At 44.5% G+C, this 25985-nt stretch overlaps 1 protein-coding gene across 2 annotated transcripts in view; it reads right to left on the bottom strand.

Moving 5' to 3' along the window:
• Positions 1–7011: 7011 nt before the first annotated feature.
• NFYC (nuclear transcription factor Y subunit gamma) overlaps positions 7012–25985 on the bottom strand; it is a 34919-nt gene continuing 15945 nt past the window's right edge. For both annotated transcript variants that reach the window (XM_075604621.1, XM_075604622.1), the window contains exons 2-10: positions 22629–22738; positions 18387–18458; positions 18005–18118; positions 17304–17399; positions 12077–12244; positions 11339–11497; positions 10205–10312; positions 8853–8909; positions 7012–8581 (exon numbers count right to left, since the gene is read on the bottom strand). In XM_075604621.1, the coding sequence (XP_075460736.1) occupies positions 8462–8581; positions 8853–8909; positions 10205–10312; positions 11339–11497; positions 12077–12244; positions 17304–17399; positions 18005–18118; positions 18387–18458; positions 22629–22730 (996 nt within the window). In that variant the 5' untranslated portion in view covers positions 22731–22738 and the 3' untranslated portion in view covers positions 7012–8461. The remainder of the gene's footprint in view (positions 8582–8852; positions 8910–10204; positions 10313–11338; positions 11498–12076; positions 12245–17303; positions 17400–18004; positions 18119–18386; positions 18459–22628; positions 22739–25985) is intronic.

Here is a 25985-nt window from a genome sequence, read left to right as displayed (position 1 = left end):
TCTCCAGGGCAGGGATTTATTTTTCTATTGACTGATTTTATGTTTATTGCACTTATTGTATAGTTCCTTCTGTAAAGCGCTGCATACATTGTTGGCACTATATAAATAAAAATATACATACTGTACGTACATAAGGATGCAGGCTCATCTGCTCTCGCTGACTTTCAGCAGTCCTATAGCCTTCAAAGGGGTCCCACTGATAAAAGTCAGCACTTCTCTATTAAAAGGTCACTTTTTGGCACAAAATCTCCCAAATTTAATTCCTCTGAAGTTGACATCTATCAGTCTGTAATGCATTCTAGCGGTTATACAAATGTACACTCCCTGGCACAGCAGTGAATTTCAGACTACTTGCCAGATTCCTCTCTGGCTGTCAATGCCAGGCTGCTGCTGTTTACACAGACCGTGATTAACCTTCCCGGGAGAAATCCTACCTCTCGGAATCTGCAGGGATATCAGAGGGCGGGGAGCCCCAGCATCAGTCTGCTTAGATTGTACGCTCTTTGGCGCAAGATCGCCTTATCTGCGAGTAAGTTGACTCATCTCAAACTACAATTAGTTTGTTTGTTGATTGTAATAAGCTGCTTTATTGATATAGTGTAATATTCAGTGTTCGACAAACCTATACATTTGCTCGCCCCGGGCGAGTGGATTTAACCCCCGGGCGAGTAAATATTGGCCCAAGCAGCACACGTTTGGTACTAGGTGGCGAGTAGATTTTTTTTTTTGTGTGGCGAGTAGATTTTTTGGTGATTTGTCAACCACTAGTAATATTCATACCTAAAATGGGGTTATAGTGGCACTCCAATACTCAGTCATTTATCCTCAGTTTATTCTAGGGCTCTATCCCCCACCTACAGTATGACTGTGTTCCAAGTCTGGATCCTTATAAATCATAAGCAGTAAATGAATGGAGGAGGCACACACATTCTTTGCAGGCAAAAGGCATTTGCCCTGTATTTATTCCATAGTAAGAGCAGGTACAGTGTTGTAACATGTTGGGGTTACAGCCCCCTTCTTCAGACATGCCCACCCATGGCATGATCATGGAGTGGGTTTCTTCTCTTCAAAGCAGTCATCACATGAAACATACAGAAGTAGATGCACAAATTCCTGCCAACAGAATGACAAGGTGCTTTGGGAGTAAATGGCATGTGGTTCACGGATGTTTTTTCCTACTTAGTGCTGCAGCGTATTCTGTCCTGCGCTTCCAGGTACATCAATTGTCAAGCGTTGGCGTGGAAGGAAAAAAATACCAAAGAAAGGACTATGAAACCATAGGTAGTGAGAACCGTTTTATTGGACAGGTATACAAGCATTCGAACCTCGCGATGATTTCTATTCACGCATATTGAAGGCTGAAGTGTTCTAGACGGCGTGGTGTGCAGTGCTCAGCTCTTATGCATTGAAACACATGGGGGCCTATGTATGAAGTGGTGCAAATTACATAAATTTGATGCACGGGAATATACATTTGAATCGTGCTTGTGCACACCTGTGTACTAACCCTATTTTTCTCAATGTGCGCCTTAAGAGGCCAAAATTTTTACACAAAAATAAAATGCGCTTGTCACACACAAGTTAATAGTATGCACTAAAAACAAGGGGGAGGGGGAGGGTGTGTGTGTGTGTGTGTGTGTGTGTGTGTAATAAAATGTAGAACATGCATCAAAATCGTCTGCCAAGTTTAATCTGGTGTAAACCTCCAAAAATGTATGATGTTCAGGGTTAGCTCATGGGACACTCACAAGGTGAAACACTCAGCAGTTATGACACCACGCATATGGTGCTGCTTAGTGGTTACAGAACACCCCACAAATCAGGAGTTTCTTTTCAAAGGAGCTCACAATCTATTTGTATATTGTATGTCTTTATTTATATAGCACCAAAAGTGTACTCAGCGCTATATCAGTATATATATATATATATATATATATATATATATAAAATGTATAGACATACTACGGAGTTTTGCTTGGCAACTGGTGTCATTGCAGAGCAGTTCAATGGGTTAAGGTGTTTGGGAAGGGCGGGAATCCCCCTTTTTTTGGCACAGAGCAGCCAGGAGTTGAGGCAGGGGAGGCGCAGAGAAAACATCCATCACTACAGCAGAGCTTTCATCCACTCATTCAGTGTAAACACCAGAGGTCTTTTCTTGTGCAGACTGCAGGCCCAGCAGGGATTCCATACAGCACGCTTAACCTATTCCTCACAGGGGGAGAACATCTCTGCATATACAGGCCGGTCCTGTCTCGGTCTGTCACAGATTTTAATGGGAGTCTCCCTCTTTCAAGTCAAAACTCTTCACGTAATGATGTAATTTCCTGAGCCCAAACTGCCAAATGTCACTTGTTTGGGTCCTCACATACTTATAGCCGCGGTCCCAGCCTGCATGTATCGAGCATCTCTACCAGAGCCCAGAGATGCAGTCACAGCCCGGTGTATCACGCGAAAATGCATCTATTTTTATAACATCTTAAACCCATTCCCCAAGTGAAAACCTTACAGTTCTATAAAACATTATTATCAGAGCTAAAAGAGCTGTGCACGTGTTTAAGAGCACACACTCACACATCCACCCACACGGAAAGTTACAACATGAGTACAATACAGAACAAATCGCGAGCAGGGAGTGCACTGGCTCTGTACTGCTCGGCCCAAGACAGCAGCAGGGTGATAGTATGTATGTATGTATGTACGTATGTATGCTTTCCGCGGCTCCGCTAGAAGGAATCCTCTCCCCGTGGTCGCTAATTGCTGCCGCAGACTTTCGATCTCAGTGAAGGAGAGATCGGGCCTCCCATCCCAAATCATCAGACTCGTGTTTAAATCAGGACAGCTGGCAATGCAGGGAGTTCACGGGAGGCAGCTAAAGTGCACTTGTTTGGCAACGCAATGGGAGAGTTCGCCGTTTTTAGGACTTTGTTTTAACCTCTTGGACATCCAGACAGGACCCAAACGCATTGAAAACTCCCTCCCTCTCTCCCCTCCCCCCCCCCGTTTAAAAAGTGCATTCTTTCACGTATGTGCTGAATATCACATTCAGAAGTGTTTATATTTACCTTTTGCATCCGAATAGTTTCACTCCCTTCCTACCTGTATCTGCCCCCCTCCATTACTCCAGAAGTTCAAACTCTAAATGTAGCCCCAATCCTGCCTGGCAGCATAAATGTGCTTTTCAAATATATATATATTTTTTTAACATGTTTCTTTTATAGTGTGAGATATGATTAATAACGATGAAAAAACCCAAGTGCTGTGTGTAGCAGTACAATAACATGTCAAAGAATTAGCGTCTTTTTTTCCCCCAATAATAATAATAGCATGTTTTGTATAGCGCTGCTAGTTATACGTAGCGCTTTACAGAGACATTTTGCAGGCACAGGTCCCAGCCCCGTGGAGCTTAAAATCTATGTTTTTGGTGCCCAAGGTCACAAGGAGCCAACACCAGGCTCCCCTGCATCAAACTCTCAGTGCCACTCAGTGTCTTTTACTCACTGAGCCACTCCCTCTCCCGAGGGAGAGATGCTTAAGTCATTCCAACATCCCAGTGGTTTGAGGGACGTTGTTCATCATTCCAGAGCATTCACAGCGGCACCGTGAATAAGAAGCGCTGTAAAAATTATCCTACATCAACATTTCCCTGGAGTGGAAAACTGCTGGAGGATTTGACAGTGAATTATATGATGAACACGGGGGAGAAAAGAAAGAAAAAAAGCAATTTGTTAATGAGAAATATTTCTAAATCTACTCGAGGATTCAAAAGGAATCATTTCCGTAAGGCCTCGTCCAGGGTGACAGGGAGCGGGTGCGTGCGCTCGCGCTGGGCGCGATGAAACAGTGCTGCAATGCGTGAGGCCAGCGTGAGCAAGCGCCTGCATGACACTTAGCTGCTTGCAGAGGCAAATTTGATTATGCCGCTGTCCTGCGCGTCCCGTGAGCTGTTCGCTCAATGAGGACGAACCAGCTCCGTGACGTCATGGCCGCAACCTTCCCCCCGTGCGCACAACTAGCTGGCCATAAATCGCCCAGCCGAGCGCATGACGTCACCGCACACGAGCGCCAGCGCGCTCCCTGCCTAGTCGCAGCCTTAGGCCGTGCTTATAGTGCCAGCGACGGCGACGCAAATTCGCCCAAAAGCATTGCCGCGTAAGCGACGGAGCCGTCGCGAAAACCCGCCGCCGGCAAAATTTGATTTTTCAAGGGCCGTCGCGTCACGTGACGGCCCTTCAACAAAACAAATTGCGGGAATCCCGCGTTGCGGCCGGCGATGGGTGACGTCACTTATCGTTTCGCCGTCAGCGGCACTTAAGGCAAAGCCTTAGCTGCAAAATACTAAAAACTAAAACCTGACTGGGGCACTCGCCTCTTCTCTTTTTCGAGATGACGAATAACTTGTCTGGTTATCAGATTGTAAGCTCTTCAGATCCCTTTCTTGTGTTTACGTTTTACTCTGCTGCGCCTATCTTTTTTTCAGCTGTATGCCCGGTATATAAAAAAAAATGTTATGCTGCATACACAGTTGGCACTATGATATGGATAGAAGGTCTATACTACTGTATATCTCACACAAAAATGGAATAATTCTGTCAGATGTCACTTACACAAGTACCGGGTTTTGTATGTTTGTTTTTCGCAACTCTAGAACATCAATTTCTGTTAGAAATCTAATAGTATTATTGACCCTTTTATTGCACAGCAGGTTGTTAACCATTTCACTGCCACGGAGGTGCCTGCAACATGGTCAGCTGCACTAACACCAATATACCCTCCTACTGTCTCTACGTTCTTTCTACCTACCAATTAGATTGTAAGCTCTTCAGAGAAGGGACTACTTTTCCTAAATGTTACTTTAATATCTGAAGCACTTCTTCCCATTATGTGTTATTTCTATGATTGACACATGTATTACTGCTGTGAAGCGCAATGTACATTAATGGCGCTATATAAAGAGATACTTTTTTTTTTTTTTAAAGGAATTACTGTATTCATAGACACCAACAGCCAATTTTAGCTATATACCATAGCCAATTAAAGTTATTTATAATAAAGACGCCTGGCTGAAAGTTGCTTTGATTGTGCTGGGACGCCCTCTTGTGGACACCCTGGTGAACTAGACTACATTTCTCTTCAATCATCCACAGTTGAATCCCTGATGCCAACTGATAGGAAGAAATGTCATTTTTTGCTCAACTTGGCTTTAAAAAAAAAAGTGTACATGAAAGTGTACATGTGTTGTTTCTCTAACTCATTTGCTGCTACAGGGATCAGCAACAGAGCCCATCCTAAAATGGAACGTGTTTAAATCACATACATTTTTTTTCTCCTTTGTATTTGAACTCTACTCCAAAACGAGTCTGCTGGCATAGGCATAATGTGAAAGGCTGTTGAATGGTGAAAGCCACCAACTGGAAGATTAATTAGGTGCATCGGCTTGAATAAAAAGAAAGAACAATACCCTTATTTAAAAGAACAGGAGGGTGGGCTAGCCTGCAAAATGCAGATGCGGAGATTTTAAATATAGTAGCAATAAAATACTGCATAATGTATTTATAAGAAGCATTTCAGTTTCAAAGCACTTTGCAGTTATTCTTCAAATGCATTGAACCTTGATATGCATTAAAAAAAATGGTAGAATATCAAGGGTTCTTTGTTAATCAGATGCTTCACAAAAAGGTATATTTGTGTTTTTATATTTTTTTATATTTGTGTTTTTATATTTTTTTATAAGATATTATTTTTTTCTCCCAGATTTCTTCTTAAAATAATTTTGTTGTGATTCACCTAACAGCCAAGGTTGATGGTGGTTAACCAAATAGAGAAGTGCAGTGTTCCAGTGGAAAAGAAATTAATTTTTCACACACCAATAATTTAATGGTGATGACATGGTTTTCAAGACACGAGCGACAGCCCCTTTTTACCAAAACACATAAAGCCCCTTATTGTTAAATTCTATACCATACATAGCATCGTGCTGAAGCTCAACTTCTCCAGAACTGGAAGCAGAGCAAAGCAGGGGTAAAATAAAATGCAGCCTGGTTGATAAGCATTTGCAAGAGCTTTAAAGCTGCCAGAATACAGAAAACAAGCGTTACAATAGTCAACTGATTCTAAGGGGGTTATTCATTAAACTGCGACTGATTCACTGTTGCATGGAAACTGTTGAAGTAAATTGGAGTTTCCATGCGATAGTGCTCTAATCTGCACTACCACAGTTTAATAAACAACATTTAAACGCCCTTGAAATCCCCAGCAATAGTACACACTGCCACTTAGATTGTAAGCTCTCTGGGCCAGGTATTTCCTTTCCTAGTGTGTGTTTTAATGTTTGTTGCAGGCATCGTATTAGAATTCCCAGTATTCTAGTCTCTTTTTTTAAAGCGCTGTGTCCATTGTTGGCACTTTGTAAAAATTTACCTACATACGTTGCACACAGTAGGACTTCAGTACTTAAAAGAGAATTATTATGAAGAATCCTGGGGCTGCAATCTGCCTCTGGCTCAGTGTTGCTCCTGGTCCCACTACAGTTCCTTAGAAATAAAGGGATGGGGTTTATCTGAAGGGGCTACTACCCCGAAACATAAATATTTGTATACCTGCTCCAGATACGATTTGAATACAGAAGCAATCTTGCAGTAGGTTTTACCTGTGTGCCTCTTATTTATTGCTAAATATGTTGCACACAATGCCACAGTCAAACTATTAGTCTGTTTTTGATACCCAAGGCACAGGGAGATAAAGTGAATTGCGCTTAAAACAGGTCTTCCACTTCAGAGAACAGTGCCTTTCTCCCTTTAGATGGCAGAGCAGCTCCCGATAGATAATGTGTCACTGACGAGTGAATTATTTTTCAATTCCTATTAAGTTCCAGTTGAGATTGATGTATTTGCTACAAGACACCAGGGTTCCCTTCTTCTTGGCTAAGGAACTAAACTTGGCTGCAAGCGATTTCGTCAGAGATTTCCGCGCCAATGGCCAACAAGGAAAAATAATAAGGAAAAGAAAGCATACTTGTATCTAAAAAGGAAGTTTATTGCTGTCCGTGCAGAGTTCTCGTACATGCATTCACGCAGACTAGCACAATACTTTAAAAACAAAAACAAAAAAAGTTACAAATATATATATATAAAAAAACAAACAAAAAAAGAAAATGATAATAAAATAAAACATAACCACTTGATGTTCCCCTCCCATGTTGTCTCTTGCCAGGCCTCGCTCAAAAACGTGCTACAGGGAAAATGAGACATTCCGCACCTTGGCAGCAGAAGGGGTTAAAGCAGGGATTCTCAACTCCAGTTCTCAAGACCGCCCACCCTCCCCCTCCCCCCAACAGGTCAGGTGTTAAGGATATCCCTGCTTCAGCACAGGTGGCTCAATTGAAGACAGAGCCACTGATTGAGCCACTTGGGCTGAAGCAGGGATATCCTTAAAACCTGATCTGTTGGGGGTGTCTTGAGGACTAGAGTTGAGAACCCCTGGGTTAAATGAATACACTTCTTGCCACATGGAGAGCTTAAGGACATGAAAGAAAGAAAGAAAGAAAGGTAGGGTTTCCGGGGTCGGGGACAATGCTGGGACTTCGGGGGGAAAGGGGAGGAGGGGACGAGAAAATGTTGGTTTTAGGGCACGTATTATAGGAGATGCAGGACATGTCATCCCACTACGTGTCTTGTGAAGGAGGTGGCCAGGTGAGCAGACAATTTCCATCTTGCAGCCCTTGCAGATTGGATGCCTGGTGGACCCGTTAGTGGTAAGTGGCATGCAACACATTTGTGGGGAATAAATGGTAAAGTGTGGTACAAGTTACCGCCTGCCACAAATGCTTCGAAAGTGCAAGCCAGGCCTCATTTAATGAAGGTGCTTGGCCTGGTTTTAGAAGGACGCATTGTTTAAACAAATACACTAAATACCGGTCATCTTAATATAGTAGTTACATTTATGAGCTGTTAACCCCTTTCTTGCCCGAGAATCCCACAACGCCATGTAAACCGATAATCGGTATGGAAAGCCATGAGCTGCTTTAACCCACCTGCAGCAAAGGGACTGTGTGAGAACTCGGAGGATGCTCCACTGAAGAACACTGTGGGACACATCGGAGGTCGCTGCTTCCATGACGTTTGCAGAACGTGCTCTCAAAAACACACGCCTCTGCGGCGTCTCCAAGTGGGTGGACTGTGCAACACTCCAGACATACAACAGCAAGGTTCTTTGCTAAATAAAAGGGGGATTCCACCTCTAATTGGAATGATGCATCAACTGCAATTTCTCTTCCCTTTTAACCCCTTCAGTGCTAACGGAGCCTGTAACGCACGCGTTTGTGTCTGAGCACGTGAGTACATGTGTTTGTGCCTTTTTTGTGTGCTTATGTCTGAGTGTATTGGGTGTGGGTATGTAGGTGTATTTGTGTACATCTGTGCTCTATTCCCCGTGCTGTATTTGACCAATCGAGCTGCTCTCTTGCTCAGTCTGTAGTGACCTGCGTCGATGACCCATCCACTGCCTGACCGCTGGACTGGATGAACAGGGGCTGCGAGAGGTCCTGTCCAGCAGGCATGGTGACTTGCTGAATCTGGTACAGTTGCTGGAAATAGAATGGCAATCATTACTGCTCTATACACTGCACTGTGTATACTACCTGTACTCAAACCACACAATACATGAACATGGGCATCTTCTAGCAGGCACTAGATTGTAAGCTTTTTAGAACAGGCATTTCTTATACTCGTCTACAATAATATCCAACCTTAGGTAATCTAGCATCGCTATTACAACATATCAACGGGCTAACAAACAATCGCTTGTAGCCTCTGTGGATCAGGCATTCACATGACATGATATGGATGTAGCAGTACCTGTCCATCAGTGAACTGGCTGAACTGCTGTCCCTGCTGGATGTCTGCCTGCCCGATCTGAAAGGAAAAGCAACAGCTTGTGTTATAAGTAGGAAAGGCAGCTTCTCCCTGTATAACACAAAGGATCTCTCTCAGTGCTTTCAAATCTTAGGAACCCTATGATTATATTGTGAAATTCTGAGGAACCACAACCCTCTCTAATAGCGTGTCTGAGATCAGATGCATTGTAAGGAACCTCAACCGTCTCTAATAGCGCGTCTGAGATCAGATGCATTGTAAGGAACCTCAACCGTCTCTAATCGCGCATCTGTGAACAGATGCATTGTAAATTCTTCTGTATTTTGGTGCAATTTTTAAATGACCCGGAAATTGCAGGAAACCCTTTAGGGATGCCCCCGGGAACCCAAGGGTTACTAGGAACCTCTGTTGAAAAACATTGGCCTAGAAGCTGGCCTGTAACTCACATGACCACGGGGAACTCTTCTGCTGAACAATGATTGGCGTTGCGATTTAAAACGTTTACAACAAAAAATTGAATGCACTCGTCTATATTTAAAGAATGTGTTCAGTGTATTAATACTCAAGGGTTCGAAAAATAGGCATAAACAAAAATAAACCATAACGCCTACAAATGACCAAAAATGATACAATTGTCACCGGTGATATTTCTAACCAGAAGGAATAAGAGATATACTATATAAAATAATTTTTAAAAAACAACCACCATAAAAAAGAAAATATATAAAAAAGACATCCCACAATACAACATAGTTATTGGTGCGACTTTATTAAATAAATCCACCGAGGGGGTTCAATTCAGTCCAAAATCCCAAACAGAGTAGAATGCGATTCCACAAAATATAAAAAGACAAAGGAGATATAGAGACCAAAGGTGATGCATATAGTGTAGTATAATTTGTGCTGTTGAAATACAGATACAAAAACACTTTGATATGCCAGCGACAAAAATGACAGGAATATCTGCATATTGATCTCAATGTAAGCTTCAGGTAAGTGTTAAATGATACAGCAGCGTTCACCAGTATTTTTGTGGACCTGACACCCGATGAAGCAGCTGTAAAAGCAAAACGCGAAGGAAGTCACATATCAGAAATGTGACAGTAGTTGAGGTAGGTGGATCAAAGCATGTAACACAAGCATGACAATGCAAGTGTATGAGGGGTGAGGAGGGGGTTGAGAAAAGGTCCAAGATCTAACAGAAGGGTGCCAGTCCTGCAAAAATAGAAACACCACCGAATTGTGTTCAACACTTACGTGATGCTGTGCACATTGAGATTATGCAGATAACTTTATTATTACATTCAGAAATGTGACCGTTATTTCAGACATACCTGCTGTGCATTGGCCGACAGTGTCTGGATCTGACCCTGCACAACCTGAGCTCCCGACATCGGCTGGGCTAGGCGTATATACTGCAGCTGGCCAGTGTTAAGCTGCACCTAGAATGCAAAGCAGAGGGTTGAGGAGGGAAGGAGGAGACTTGGGCATCAAGAAATAAGAAATATTAAGTGTGGCAAATATCAGCTTTAAACTGCATGTACAGTAGGAGCCATCTACAAGCTGCTCATGTCAGGAAAACAGCATTTTACCCTCTCGCCTCTCAGAGCCTGCAATGCTTTAAGCAGCGAGACTAAAGCAGCAATCCAGTCCCAAATGTAAAAAAAAACATGTTTTTACAATAGTATTGGAACCGGGGGTCCTCTGGAGCTGAACTGCACTATTTTCAGCTCCGACGACCCTCCCTTAGGTGTGGTACACTTCCTGGTTGTCCAAACATGGCAGCAGCGCCTTCCTATTGGTACGGCGTTTGGTTGCCATTTTGTATTCTCGGATGGAAGAGAACTACAGCTTCTCAAACTAACCATCTCAAAAACCAAGGGGTTCCTAGAGCTAAATTTAGCAGGATCTCGAGGAGCCCGAATTTCAAGAACATACAAAATCCATTAAAATTCAAATAAATAAAACGAGCGGGCGGGATTTCTGCTTTAAATATCGATCAGCCAAATGAAGAAACCAGTGTTTTGTATCTCCAATATTGAAAGGGAAAATGATAGAAAGTAGAGGGAAGCAAAGATGTAAAAAGGAAAGAAAGAGGAGAGGGAAGAATACATATACCATGCTGACATATGTTGTTATAGACTAAAGTTAGTACTTTATATGCTATATGACACATGGGAGTTGTAATACAGAGCAATATGCTGAGACACCTTTAGAGCATGTCAGATCAGTGCTTTTTTATGACTGAAAATTGTCCAGGGTCATATTTTTAACTGGTGGACTATCTTTGTGCAAGCTTTGGTGGGTCTGAGCAGACACGCCACTCACATGTATAGTGCAACATCGGCCCAAACATCCAATTAAACCCAGTCCGTGCCAGAGCAGGCAGGACTAACTGAAGAGGTAAAGTCTAAAAGGGATATATAGATATATAAAGGAGGCTTCCCTTCCCAATGGCTGGTGCTTACCGGGATCTGCTGAATCTCTCCTGTGTTGGTGATGATTTGCTGCATTACTTGCATGGTTTGCCCTGTGCCGATCTGTCCCTGTTGGTTCTGCCCTTGAGGCTGCGCCTGGACGATCTGCAACTGCTGACCCTCTCCCACCTGCATGGTGACTGGCGTGTTCTGTACAGGAGATAGGGAGAGAGATTACGACCTTGGGAGAAGCAGAGAGCACAGGACTCTCAGAGGAAGATACCCCAGGGTAAAAACGTTAGCTTATTGAGGCAAAACATACTGAGGGCGATCAGGTAGGACCAAAACATACTGAGGGCGATCAGGTAGGACCAAAACATACTGAGGGCGATCAGGTAGGACCAGAACATTGGCACAAGGTGAAAAACTCTGAAGATCCAACTGGATCAATATGCTGGCATTTAACAACTAAACGCCCAGTGGGAATGACACAGCATATTAAGCAACATATAACCAATTTATTATATGTAATTTAAAACTATTTTCATTTAAGTTTCCAGTTTTAATAGCCGTGTTGGTCCTCGAGAAATGTAAATTTGGTGTAACTCGTGATACCTTTTAGGTACAACTTACACTTGAGAAATCGTAAAGGTTTTGACAGTTCTTTACCTTACAATTTCATCCATTAAGAACCCAAATGTTGGTCCTCTAAAAGGAATCGCCGTGATCATATTCGTGGAGTGTCAGTGTTTGGCACCAGTCTGGGTGCACGCAGAGAGCTTTGCTGACCTGGCCTTGCTGTGGCTGAGCGATGATGATCTGGCCGGGCTGGAGGGTGGTGGACGTGGTCTGCTGTCCGCCCTGCTGTCCCTGCACCTGTACCTGCGTCGGCTGCTGCGCCAGAGTGAAGTAATATTGGACAGGTTCTGCTGGGGTCACTGCCTGCCGCACCTCCTCCTGTAATAGGGGGGCAGAAAGGCAGAGGGTGCGAAAAACAGACATAAGGAGGCTGTAAAGAAACCTGAGAATTTTAAAGGGCCATCCGATACAATTGGCAAACGACAAAGGAAATTCACTCTCCTCCGTCTCTCTGCCATAAAGGTTCATCTCTCAAAACGCTATTCTTTTTCAGAAAGGTGAATTATAATCTGCTATTTACCACTAGCACAAAATACAACTTCCTGTACCAACTTTTTAACTACAAGTGTCTTCAGCTTGTGGGGGAACACACTTAAGGACCCAAAACTGCATTGCTGCTGTGGATGAATAGCATTGTGGGGGGAGTATATGTGGAAGCTCCTGCTGTAATTTATAGCTATACCACCCCGACTAAGGTGCTGTTTGGGGCCCCACATGGGCTCAGGAACCCACTATACTGCCTGGGATGCGCCATTTGCCAAACCTCTTGGAGACACCTCACAAACCCCTAAGGGTTCCCGAACCCCCTGTTGTATAATATGTGAGAAAATAATTTTAACTCACGGATCGATTTATAATCTACATTTCAATCCAAATGCAAAAAAAAAAAAGGAATTAAAAAAAGTCAATAAAGTCAAAACTTTCATTCAATGTCACACACACATTTATACATATATGTTCACCAACTATAAAGCTACCAAAACATCTAAGTATATTATTTTTGAAAGAGCTGCTTCAGCGTTATAGAACCACTGGAAAAACATTGAAATACTAAATGATAAAAATAAATATATCACTTTTCTAAATCCAGCATGGAATATTATAAAATGTAGTTTATTAATGCATATATTTTGCAAAACTTGGCGCTTATTTCAGTGTAATTCACCCATCTCAAAAGTTATCAAACTTTGTAAGACCATCCAATAGACTCCCCACCCAAAATTGTGGGGTGTGCAAACCTCACCCAATATTAAAAGGGAGGATCCCCATTCCAAGTCCAGGCGAGGATAAGGCCTCATTCAAAGTGCCAGAGACAGGAGGTGGAGGACGCGCGGCAGTCTGCTGGGCGATGTGTGCACATCATCCCCAGCAGACCTTTTCAAGCTTTCAGGAAGCGGTGCGGCAGACATCAGCTTGGGGATCGGTGTTGCTCTGTTGAAATCATTTTCAAGAATGATTTCATTGGCTGCCGAAATACCAGTGACGCTGCTGCAGCTTCAAAAAACAACTTGAGTTGTTTATTGTAACTGTAGCAAGCGTCAACTCCGTACTTCGGCGACAGGGTAGCGTCTACCCTGACAACCGATATTAACTTTAAATACTTTGTTTCGAATGTGCGCAGGCACCCTGAACGAGGTCTAACACTCTCCAAACTACCCACAACGTGAGAAATCGCCACAATAATAACACACCCCTCTCTCTCTCCCTTCCCCTCCCCCCCCCCCCCACCACAGTTGCTGCCATAAAGATTTATAAGGCACAGGTGAAACAGACACAAGGGAAATCTGGGATGTCACAGAGGGAATCCCTGACCCATTATCTACAGACTGATGTCCCAACTTGAAGTTTCAAAAGGAATGCATCCTTTTGAAACTTCAAGTTGGGAGATCAGTCTGTAGATAATGGGAGTGTTACGTTATGCAGCACCAGTGGATGACTTTTTGGTCAGTTAGACCATGCAGCAGTCAATGAGTTAAATCAGCTTTATTACTCAATTCTTGCCACTTCTGCAATGTCCTCTCACATCCAGGCTCAGTAACAGCCCTCTAACAAGACCGCAAACACCATGTATATACCATGGTATCCATGGACTAGAGGGGCCTGCAATGCATTACACAGAGCAGGAGAAGGAGTGGCTCAGTGAGTAAAGACACTGACTGGCACTGAGTTTGAAGCAGGTGAACCTGCTTCAATTCCCGGTGTCTGCTCCTTGTGACCTTGGGCAAGTCACTATCTCCCCTGTGCCTCAGGCACCAAAAACAGATTGTAAACTCTCCAGGGTCTTTGTCTGTAAAAACGCTACATAAAACTAGCAGTGCTATACAAGAACAAACAATGATTATTATTAAGGAAAAAACAGAATATTGTAAAGAAGATCTTTCATAACAGAGAACGGTCTGCATCTTATCGTTGTCTGCTGAGTATAGCAGCACTAGGAAACAGGTGAAGCTTTGTCTGCTCTTCAACACAAATGCAGGTGGTCAAGTAACCCAACTTCTATAATGGGCCTGGCTCTAGATTATTAATGGTTTCATCAGATGGTGGCAGTTGGGGCTAGTCCATGGCAGGGGGAGTAAACACCCTTCTCCCAGCCACCTCATATTCACAGCTGAGAGTGTAGGATGTTTACAAGCACTGCAGCACGGCCACTTGCCAAAGGCCCGCCACTTGAAGCAATGGCGAATGCACATCTTCCCTTCCTTGTAGTATGAACACGCTCTTGGTGAGGGTGAAACAAACCACTGACGTTTAACTTTACCGGCTCGGCATCTGTGGTTGGCATGCACACCAATAATGCGTCTCATTGTTTGGCTGGTCTGTGCCTTTTCCTCCTAGCAAATATGTGATATCCCTATAGGTATAGGCATTGAAGTAACCCAGTGCACCATATCAGACACCGAGTCTAACTCCAGGAAGAATATGACTAAATCGCAGGCAGCAGCTGAGAGTCACTACACCGGCACTGCGCGCGCACACAGGTTAAACTAAAAAAAAAATAAAGTGTCGAGAACAGTAATGATAAAGAACCCTTATGAGCACATTCACATCTCAGAGAGTTCTCAAAACCTGCTCAAGCTTATAAATCACACAGCATACATTGCTTCAACTGCAGCCAAGGATTCTGGGTAATGACATGCAAATGTGCTGTGAGGTTTGTAGGCCACGCGCTGCAGGAGGAGTACAGAACTGAAGGAAGGGGGAACAATTCCACCATTGACACATAATTAGACAGTTTGAAAATGAGACATAATTTTGGATATTTCTATACTTTTTTTGTCCTTATACATTCTATTTCATGCATCTAAATCTTGACAGGGCAAGATGCTCCTCTGGCTCCTCCTATATCAACTAGTACTGACTATCACCCCAAGGTTCCCGCATGTTATGGCATTTCCTTGTCGTGTGTTTTATGAACGTCATTAGTCTCTCCATTGGCCTGTACGGTTAATGTCTTCCTTGAGCCAGGCTTTGCTGTAAAAGTGCTGTGAAATAGCGGCCAAAAGCATAAGGCCTCGGGCATGGTGCCTCGGGCCGCGCTGATCCGCGCTCCTGCTCTGCCTCACCTGCTCAAACGGGAGCTTTTTTGTGTCCTGGCAGGCGAGGCAGTGAGCGCGCTTTGGGGGCGGGGCGGAGAGGGAACGGAGGCGGGGCTAGTCCCGCACTCCCATTGGATGTGAGCGGTCACGTGACCTCTCCTCCGCTCCCCATGAGCGGCAAATTAAAAATTTGCCTGCCTCTTCAAAATACCCGAGCCTCCGCACGCATGCGGAAGCGGCTGCTAAAGCCGCGCTGATGACAGATGCAGGGGATAAGTGCATCTGCTCGGCGCGGCTCAGCACAGCCTACTCTACTATATCCCAGGCCTAAAAGGGATCCATGTCAAAATGGATAAGAAACAAAGTGACGCACTGACTGCTCATTTGCACGTCATTACCCAGTATGCTTTGTGATTTTAGGGTGGCAGGTTTGGGGACCTGTCAGACGTGTGCATGTGCTCATAAGTGCTCTTTACCCTTACTGCATATTTGTAAGTTTGTTGTTCTTGATCTCTTGTTCTTGATCCCAATAAGGCACTCTAGCGCTTCTACATGCTTTTTCTCTCGGAGCTTTACTTCTGCACATTATATCGTGCTAGTGTCCGGGGGTGCTCAGATATTTTACTGTATGAGAAGAAATAGTGACACATCTACCTATATAACACTTGACAACTAGTCATTTCTTTCCTGCCCAAGAACAGGAATCTTTTTTGCCAGGCTGCATTAATCCCTCCACTACCAGGGTCTGCCAAAGCAATGTGCAGCAGACCTCTCTAAGGGTTAAACTTCCCCCACCTCTGGAGATGTGTTCTCTTACTTCCTTAAGATAACATGCTATTTTTGCAGGGAGCAAGTAAAACTTCAGATAAAGAGCAATACCTTCCATCGCTTTAAAAACACACCGTAAGCCGACACCCGCCTCTTCTTGCCTCGCTGACCATATATACTGCAGAGATGCAGGCTGCTGTAGCAACCCTTGGATCGGAGCACCCCGTTTTATTTCTGCTTGCTGTATGCACCTGATGCTAATTAGTGCCAAGTTCAGCCGCATGTGTCCCCGAGAGAGAATAACAGAATTGAGCGCCTCTGTTGAATTAAATACCAGCGTGTGAAAGATGCTGACAAGGGCAGTAGCATCAGAGCAACCGGGAGAGTTGGGCGAAGGAAAAAAAGCGCAATGTCTTACTGGGATATGCCGTTACTGCTCTGATCTCTCATGCAGATGTCCCGGAGACGGCTCCTGGGAAACATTTTTTTGTGCTGATCAGTGATACATCTGGACTCCCAGTCAGGCCCATTCTTACAATAGAGAGAGTGCATGGGCTGTCTGTTCTCTTAACCCCAGACACTGGACCTTGGCTTCACAGAGGAGAGTAGCAGCCAGCAGCTGCAAACATCCGACTGAAAGCTCCTTGCATCATGTCACAGCTTCCAGTCAAGGATGTTTACAGAGGCGACAACTGCCTGTAGAAAGAGGGGCAAAGCAGAAATGCCATCACTATCTCCATATTTGATACATTAGATTGCATTAGTACATAGCCCCAGCATTGTACACAGTATTGTATATAGATTATACAAGAACAATGAATCGTTGTCTCAAAGAATTTACAATCTAATATTTTGGTGCGCTAAATGAGTAGCCCAGAGTCGGGCATCAATGGGTCTCACACCAGATTCTCAGTTCAAACGCGGGCACCAGAGCACAGAATGCTACAAGTCTCAGACCGTATGAGAGGGGAACCTTTGCCTTCAAGTTATTATACACTAATGCAACAGAAACCAGATCCCATACACGGATAATTGGTGTGGAGGCCTCTTCGTCTGTCCCTCAGTGCCCTTACCTGGCGTTTCGGAGGTTTTAGTTCGTCCCTGGGAACGATGTCAATGAGGAAGTCAAACTGGTCAAACTTTGTGATTGCCATAGCGATGTCATTTCTCTAGTAAGTTAAAGAGCAAAATCAGAATGCAACCAGAACACGGAACCTGTAAACAGATTAGTACTAAAGACAGACGCTGTGTTAAATTACTGAAATTTAAGCCCAGAAGTTTATTATTAAGCCATGATTGCATTGATTTCTTATCCCTTAACCCGGGCCCAGGGTGTCTCACATTACCGCAAATGGTTCACCATGGGAAATCAAGTTATGATGAGGTTTTATTATACTGTTAATGAAATATAAAGTTGTAGAAAAGAACAATGGAAATTACAACTGCATTTATATACACCTGTCATGATGACACTGTAATTGGAAACACAATTGTAAATAAAACTAAAATTAGAAAACGGTTCAGAAGCTGATATTGCTCCTAAGAACCCTGATCTGTCTGTCCCTGGTCTGCCAGCACAACAAAGCTTAGTTAAAATTTTGAAGCGCTTATCCTTATAGTAAACAATGCAAATCATTTTCCATTAGTAGTAATATAACAGAGGAGAATCTTTTGACCAACAAGGTAATTATCCTCCAATTAGAATGCTCTCTATGCATCATCTGTAATCCAACGGGTTGAACACTTAGTAGTCAAAGACAATTGGATTATTTACCTGCAGAGTCCTCCTTTTATTGTCCTCTGTGTGAATCCAGGCACGTAGAGTCAACTCGGTTATAAAAATCTGAGCAGCTTTGGCAAACAGAACTGGGGCTTCAGCACTGATCATCTGTGATGTGAGACAAGGGATTTGCTTTCAACACCCCCCATATTTTGTTTGGCTATGACAGGCATGCCATGAACATAGCAATTTCAAAATGCAAGAATTTACCCTCCCATGTAGGACACATTCCTGTATTTAACCATCACTAAATATGTACCATATCTTCAAAGTGTCTCAAGTTAAGCCCCCAGGAATACATTGTCCTCTAATGTATTGCTATTATCAGAGCTGTCTCAACGTAGATTTATTAATACACACAGAGAAGAAACTTCACCTTTACATCTTCATCCAGTTTCATGATTTTCTTGATGCGTGCCAGAGGCAGTTCCTGCACTCTAAAGTCTTTCTGTGGGGGGGTGGGGGGGGGGGGGGGGGAGAAAAGAAGGAGGAGGTTATATTCACTCGCTCACAATTCTAAAATATATGAAAACAATTATTATTATGGACCTTTAATTCGTCCTACTCTGCAACAATGTGTGGCTGACCCTATTTTCGCAGCAAAGGGTTTTTAATACAGGCACACCAACTTTTTCACCAACAGATGTACCTATAACATACTGATCAGTGACTGAGTGCACAGATTACATCCGACCTATAATACTGCCGTGCTAAACGCATTCCTTAATTAGGAGGTACACATTCCCTGGTATCCCAAATTAGTGAGAAAAGCTCAAGGCCCCCCCCCCCCCCCCATCCAAATAAAACATTCCTTCAAAATCTGGGACTAGGTTTAAACATTTCAGAGTTCCTTTCCGGACCATAATGTGGACAATTTAAAGGAATGGGTATCTAGAGGTCTGGTTAGGTTGAGAAATCTAATAACAAGCAATGGGCCTAAATCGTTTGATTCTATCTGCTGAACAGGACTTGGACAGTTGGGAAATCTTTCGCTCCTTACAGTTGAGAAGTTTCACGAGCATCTCCTACCCGCAAACCCAGCCTTACAGCTCTCCTACCCGCAATCCCAGCTTTACAGCACTCCTACCCGCAATCCCAGCCTTACAGCACTCCTACCCGCAATCCCAGCCTTACAGCAGTTCCTACCCGCAACCCCAGCCTTACAGCACTCCTACCCGCAACCCCAGCCTTACAGCACTCCTACCCGCAATCCCAGCCTTACAGTACTCCTACCCGCAATCCCAGCCTTACAGCTCTCCTACCCGCAATCCCAGCCTTACAGCACTCCTACCCGCAATCCCAGCCTTACAGCACTCCTACCCGCAATCCCAGCCTTACAGCACTCCTACCCGCAATCCCAGCCTTACAGCACTCCTACCCGCAATCCCAGCCTTACAGCACTCCTACCCGCAATCCCAGCCTTACAGCACTCCTACACGCAATCCCAGCCTTACAGCACTCCTACCCGCAATCCCAGCCTTACAGCTCTCCTACCCGCAATCCCAGCCTTACAGCTCTCCTACCCGCAATCCCAGCCTTACAGCATCTCCTACCCGCAATCCCAGCTTTACAGCACTCCTACCCGCAAACCCAGCCTTACAGCACTCCTACCCACAATCCCATCTTTACAGCACTCCTACCCGCAATCCCAGCCTTACAGCACTCCTACCCGCAATCCCAGCCTTACAGCACTCCTACCCGCAATCCCAGCCTTACAGCTCTCCTACCCGCAATCCCAGCCTTACAGCTCTCCTACCCGCAATCCCAGCCTTACAGCTCTCCTACCCGCAATCCCATCCTTACAGCACTCCTACCCGCAATCCCAGCCTTACAGCACTCCTACCCGCAATCCCAGCCTTACAGCACTCCTACCCGCAATCCCAGCCTTACAGCACTCCTACCCGCAACCCCAGCCTTACAGCATCTCCTACCCGCAATCCCAGCCTTACAGCATCTCCTACCCTCAAACCCAGCCTTACAGCACTCCTACCCGCAACCCCAGCCTTACAGCACTCCTACCCGCAACCCCAGCCTTACAGCACTCCTACCCGCAATCCCAGCCTTACAGCTCTCCTACCCGCAATCCCAGCCTTACAGCACTCCTACCCGCAATCCCAGCCTTACAGCACTCCTACCCGCAATCCCAGCCTTACAGCCTACCCGCAATCCCAGCCTTACAGCACTCCTACCCGCAATCCCAGCCTTACAGCTCTCCTACCCGCAATCCCAGCCTTACAGCTCTCCTACCCGCAATCCCAGCCTTACAGCACTCCTACCCGCAATCCCAGCCTTACAGCACTCCTACCCGCAATCCCAGCCTTACAGCACTCCTACCCGCAATCCCAGCCTTACAGCATCTCCTACCCGCAATCCCAGCATTACAGCACTCCTACCCGCAATCCCAGCCTTACAGCACTCCTACCCGCAATCCCAGCCTTACAGCACTCCTACCCGCAATCCCAGCCTTACAGCACTCCTACCCGCAATCCCAGTCTTACAGCACTCCTACCCGCAATCCCAGTTTTACAGCACTCCTACCCGCAATCCCAGCCTTACAGCACTCCTACCCGCAATCCCAGCCTTACAGCTCTCCTACCCGCAATCCCAGCCTTACAGCACTCCTACCCGCAATCCCAGCTTTACAGCACTCCTACCCGCAATCCCAGCCTTACAGCACTCCTACCCGCAATCCCAGCCTTACAGCACTCCTACCCGCAATCCCAGCCTTACAGCACTGCTACCCGCAATCCCAGCCTTACAGCTCTCCTACCCGCAATCCCAGCCTTACAGCACTCCTACCCGCAATCCCAGCCTTACAGCATCTCCTACCCGCAATCCCAGCCTTACAGCACTCCTACCCGCAATCCCAGCCTTACAGCACTCCTACCCGCAATCCCAGCCTTACAGCACTCCTACCCGCAATCCCAGCCTTACAGCACTCCTACCCGCAATCCCAGCCTTACAGCACTCCTACCCGCAATCCCAGCTTTACAGCACACCTACCCGCAATCCCAGCCTTACAGCACTCCTACCCGCAATCCCAGCCTTACAGCACTCCTTCCCGCAATCCCAGCCTTACAGTGTTTGAAGAGCGTTGTCTCAATTCCCCTAACCAGTCAAAGATAACGTCCTTATTTTATTCATCTATTTTTCTCATTGGCACACAGAAAACTAGCAAGTTTATCTACGAGTGGGAATCGGACCTTAGAAGTGCATTAGTATAAAAAAAAATTGTGTGTGTGAACTCATTGCTGTGTGTTTATAAAATCTGTTGCAAAATCAATAAAATGAGTATTAAAACATTTATTTGATTCATTTGATCAATCCCAGACCATATGTTTGCCAGCAAATAACTAGGTGATTTCAATACCCCAAAAAAATGACGAGTGCATGTTTTTTTGTATAGGTATGTAAAATTATGTAATTTATGCACATTCAATGCATGTCAAATTACAAGCTGGAATGACAGAAAGCTAGATAATAAATCTAACCGCATTACAAGCCAAACTAAACTTCAGGTTACAAACAATGCAAGGCATCGACTTTCAGGAACAAGCTAAAAATAATTTACACTTTTTTTTTATTTTTGGCAATGCCCCCGTCACCTAATTTTAACCTATCAGAAATATATCAGGCCATTAGTTCACTGTGGCCCTGTGAACAGCACCTTCAACCTATGTGAAATGTGCATTTCTTTCCATTGCATAGCATACAGTGTGCAGCATTTTCTCTGGCCATCGCCCAGAGGAACAAACCATTTCCCTCCTTTTGCTTCCCAAATTAGGTATTAGAATCTGGAAGTGAGGGTCTGTGCAAAGCCGAAGCAGTTGGTTCCCTGCAATACGGCAGATAAAATACGTGACTTCATAGCTCTCCGAGCAGTGGGCACTCTGCCGTAAAAGCTGGACTTGGGGGGAGCCCCAAGCGAGAAAGGGCCCGGATTTTAAATATAAATATATATATATATATATATATAATATATATATATTTTTAAAAGCAGAGGCATAACTGCCAACTGTGCACACATCAGATAGAAAAAAATAACTCCTTCAGTGCAAGAGGGGTCATTATTCAATAAAAGGGTCTTACATGTGCTTCACAACTGGGTTTAAATGTATCAATCACAGAAACGAACAGTGTACATCAACTGAGTTACTTCTGCACAATAACCTTTAAATACACCCTGGGTCCACTATGTTCAATCTTATTGATGTAGAGGAAGAACAAAAAAAACACTAGTGAAGAGCTCCCCTCCTACCCCCCCAATTTTAACCCCCAAAATATGATTCTGTACATTCCTGAATGTAAGAGAGGCAGCTGTGGGTACTTTCCTTTGACTCGACAGCACACCAGAGCTGAATGCGTCACACCAGGTGTACACTTCCTCAGATTGTAAGGGTAAATGTGATAAAACATGTATCTAGACTCCTTGATGTATCTTATTATTTTACAATTATTGCATTTTAAAAACAAAAACATGTAGACAATGTTATTCTTCAGGCTGGTGTGACAGTTCCTATTTAATGCCAACCAGACTGCAATAATAAAGTAACTATTGATAGATCCAGTCGTTCACAGGGGAAGACATTTGCCATGTGATGACTTTCCCAGTTCTTACCACTGTTAAATTGCGGATTTCGTCCATGATCCGTGGCCAGAAGGACTGTAAGCTTTGCTGAGCATCGCTGTTGCCCGCACCAAACCCTCCATCTGTAGACATGTTCAAATCTAGAAGACAAAATAAATCACTAAACAGATGAGCATCATTATCCACGGCTGGAAATTAATACAAACTTTTCATTTAACAGCACAGAATTGAAGGACCTACTCCTGTGCACATAGAGCTTGCAATCTAATTTGGTGCCCAAAGCAAAGGAAGACCACGTTGCCCAAGGTTGCAATGTGCAGGCACTGGGATTAATTTACTACAATGTGCAGCACAGTCAGGCGAGCCCACCCGTAAATCGGCATACATAAATACGCCATGATTAATGGCTTATTCCAGCTACAATGGAAGGCCCTGCAATGCACAGCTCTGCAGCTCCTTGGACAACTGCAATGCACTACAAGGTCCTAACAACAAAGGCATTATTCAGACAGGAGCTCCTACTGAACAATGAAAGAAAGCCGAGCACAGGGAATCTCAGATGTGTATGAAGATTTTAATAATGGCAGCATCCTGTCTTCCTTGTGAATGCTTCATTTTAGTGTACATACAGCGCACATGGTGGTTCTTGGGTATAATTACATCTAGGTAGGCCTATTAATTGGTCAACACTACTTGCAATTAAAGGATTCAAGATTAATATGGCTACTAGAACTCTGCATTACACGCTGCAAACGTACAATAGACAAGTTCTCTAAAAATTCGTTAGTTTTATGTTTGTGCAGTTTGACCTCTACCAGAGGTCAACCGCTGTATTAATAAATGGTGCGTCAAAGAAACCTTAAAAACACACAGCGTTAAATAGCCATTTACAGCTTGGAGATAAATGGGACAGAACAGTGGTGCCATTAGAACTGGAGGGCTGAGGAACAAGCACTTTACCCATGCTACTGACTTTCTTTCTGCCTTTAACGCCCTGAAGGGAGAGTAACCACCTCTCCCAGCTGCTCTTATATCGTTATTTGAATCAGAATCCCACTGTATTTTACGTGTAAGAATGCTTCAATTTAAAACAGGGTAGGTTGGTGATCTACAAAAATAATAAATTATAGTTTGTGAGAGGATATGACCGGACACTGCAACAACATGCGGATTTACATGTTAATCAGATATCACCTCTAACATAACACTGCTGCATTAGGCTGCGTCCATAGGACTGCAGCCGTGCGGAGGCGCAGAGGCTGAGGGAAAGCGGGTGCTTTCCCTGGTCTTGGTTCGCGCGCCGTCCGGGGGCGTCGGGGTGTCCCGTGACGTCACGGAGCTGGTTCTAAGACTTACGCTTCCGCACGCTTGCGGATGCCGAAGCGAGCCCCTGCTAAAGCCGCTCTCATTGCGGCTGCAGGGGCTCACTGCAGAGCAGCAGCGCTCCTCAGCACGGGTCAGCGCATAAGCGCTGACCATGCCCGAGGCCTTAAGCAACATACAGGGCAAGCTACAAAAGTTACTTCCAAAGGAGTTGCTGTTCTCTGGCAGTGAAAACACATTCTTATGCTGAATTTACATTTACACACAACAATTCTGCAATTCCATCAAATGAATATTGTAGATAAATGAACATCGGTGTAGAACAGTGATTCCCAACCAGGGTTCCGTGAAGCAGTCTCAGGGGTTCCTCCTATGGACCAGACCCCCCCCCCCCCGGTATGTTTTTTGTAGGGTGGATTGAGAGTGTGTGGTGCAATTGACGGAAGTTAGGGGCGAGTGAGAGAAGAGAGGGGGGCGGGAGGGAGTGAGTGAGGAAAAGAGGGAGTAAGAGTGAGACGCAAGGGATAAATACATGTGAGGCGGGAGGGGGGAGAGTTGGTGAGATGGATGGGAGAGAAATACATGGGAGGGAGGGCGAGTGAGTGAGACGGCGGGGGGAGAAATACATGGGTACAGGGTGGGAAATAGAGGTGGCTCGCGAGGTGTGAAATGTTGTGACTGACCCCTGTCGAACCTAATATGCGTCAGCCAGATAGGGGTTCCCCGAGATTTTTCGAAATACTTCAAGGGTTCCTCCAAACAAAAAAGGTTGGAAATCACTGGTGTAGAAGGACATGTTATATATTGCACAAAGTCCTAAGAACATCACCATGTCTGAAAATGTGCGAATATGGCTTCATCTGCCTTGTAACCCACTGCACTACCCAGGAAAGCTCCTCCCCACATTGGGTATTCTGTTGGTGGTGGGTAATAAATAGAAGACACGGGGGTCACAACTGTAAATGTTTCGGTGGATGCAATATTGATTTGGGGGTCTATGTCCTCTATAAGTTTTGGGTGGTTATAAATATGTATGCATGCCCAGAATGCTCTATAATGCATTTGACAGGAGGGAATTACAGACATGAAATACTGCCTTATGCGCTGATGCAATATACAGGTACAAAAAGGACACTCTGCTACAGCAGTTAATTCGTAGAAACCCCATCGTTGCTATCCACAACCACTGGCCCTGCCCCAAACTTAGAAGTGGACACGATGTATTTGTCAGATTCTAAAAATATAATGTATGTTCTCTTTAAAGCATTACCAAAACCTTTAAACAGTGCGCGACATGTGCCAAGTGTACTTGCTGCCATGAATCATAGATGGCGTGTAGCTAAATTTGGCTCCACGCTGCGATTTTTGGATTCTGCAATCTTAAACATGTGAGAAGAAATTCAGGATCCCAAACAATCAACAGCGTTACTCAGCTGCGAGGCTTTCACTGCTAATTACCAATCAAAATGGAGCAGCAGCACTTGCTAGCTAACAGGCTTACTTGCTAACAGGACATAAAAACACTTTTAAAGAGTAGATTTGTTTAGGCTAGAGCGATGCCACCTGAGGAGAGGCAGGAACGGATATCCTGCCAGGAAAGGAAATAACTAAAAAGTACCACTATGCATTAAAATGTTACCATCCATATAATTATATATAAATCTCTCCCCCGCCTTCCCACCTTACATTTGGTAGTTGGAAATTCTAAATCAATGTATCTGTTTATCTACCACGGATACCACCAAGAATATGATCAGTGCTGTATAGTATATTAGTGCGGTCATCATAGAAAGTGGCAGATCAGGGCTCACCTAAACTGACCATTTTCCCTTCCTGTTCCAAAATCCAAGTCTTTTAAATACCTCTTATTCAAGTCTGTTGGAAGAGTCACAATGAATCAACCAGGTTGAGGTGAACCCTGTGGTTTACATCTTCCACTATCTGGAGTTGGTTTGTCTCCAGCTAAAGCACCAAACTGCTTCTGGCACTGATAACAGTGCAGCTTGCGATATCTGCTGTTGGATCAGCATGGGACTGCAGATGTAACTTTTAAAGTCTGATCTC

The sequence above is a fragment of the Ascaphus truei genome, chromosome 6 (genome assembly GCF_040206685.1).
Source record: "Ascaphus truei isolate aAscTru1 chromosome 6, aAscTru1.hap1, whole genome shotgun sequence".
Classification (NCBI taxonomy): domain Eukaryota; kingdom Metazoa; phylum Chordata; class Amphibia; order Anura; family Ascaphidae; genus Ascaphus; species Ascaphus truei.
This window is presented reverse-complemented; position numbering and strand designations above follow the sequence as displayed.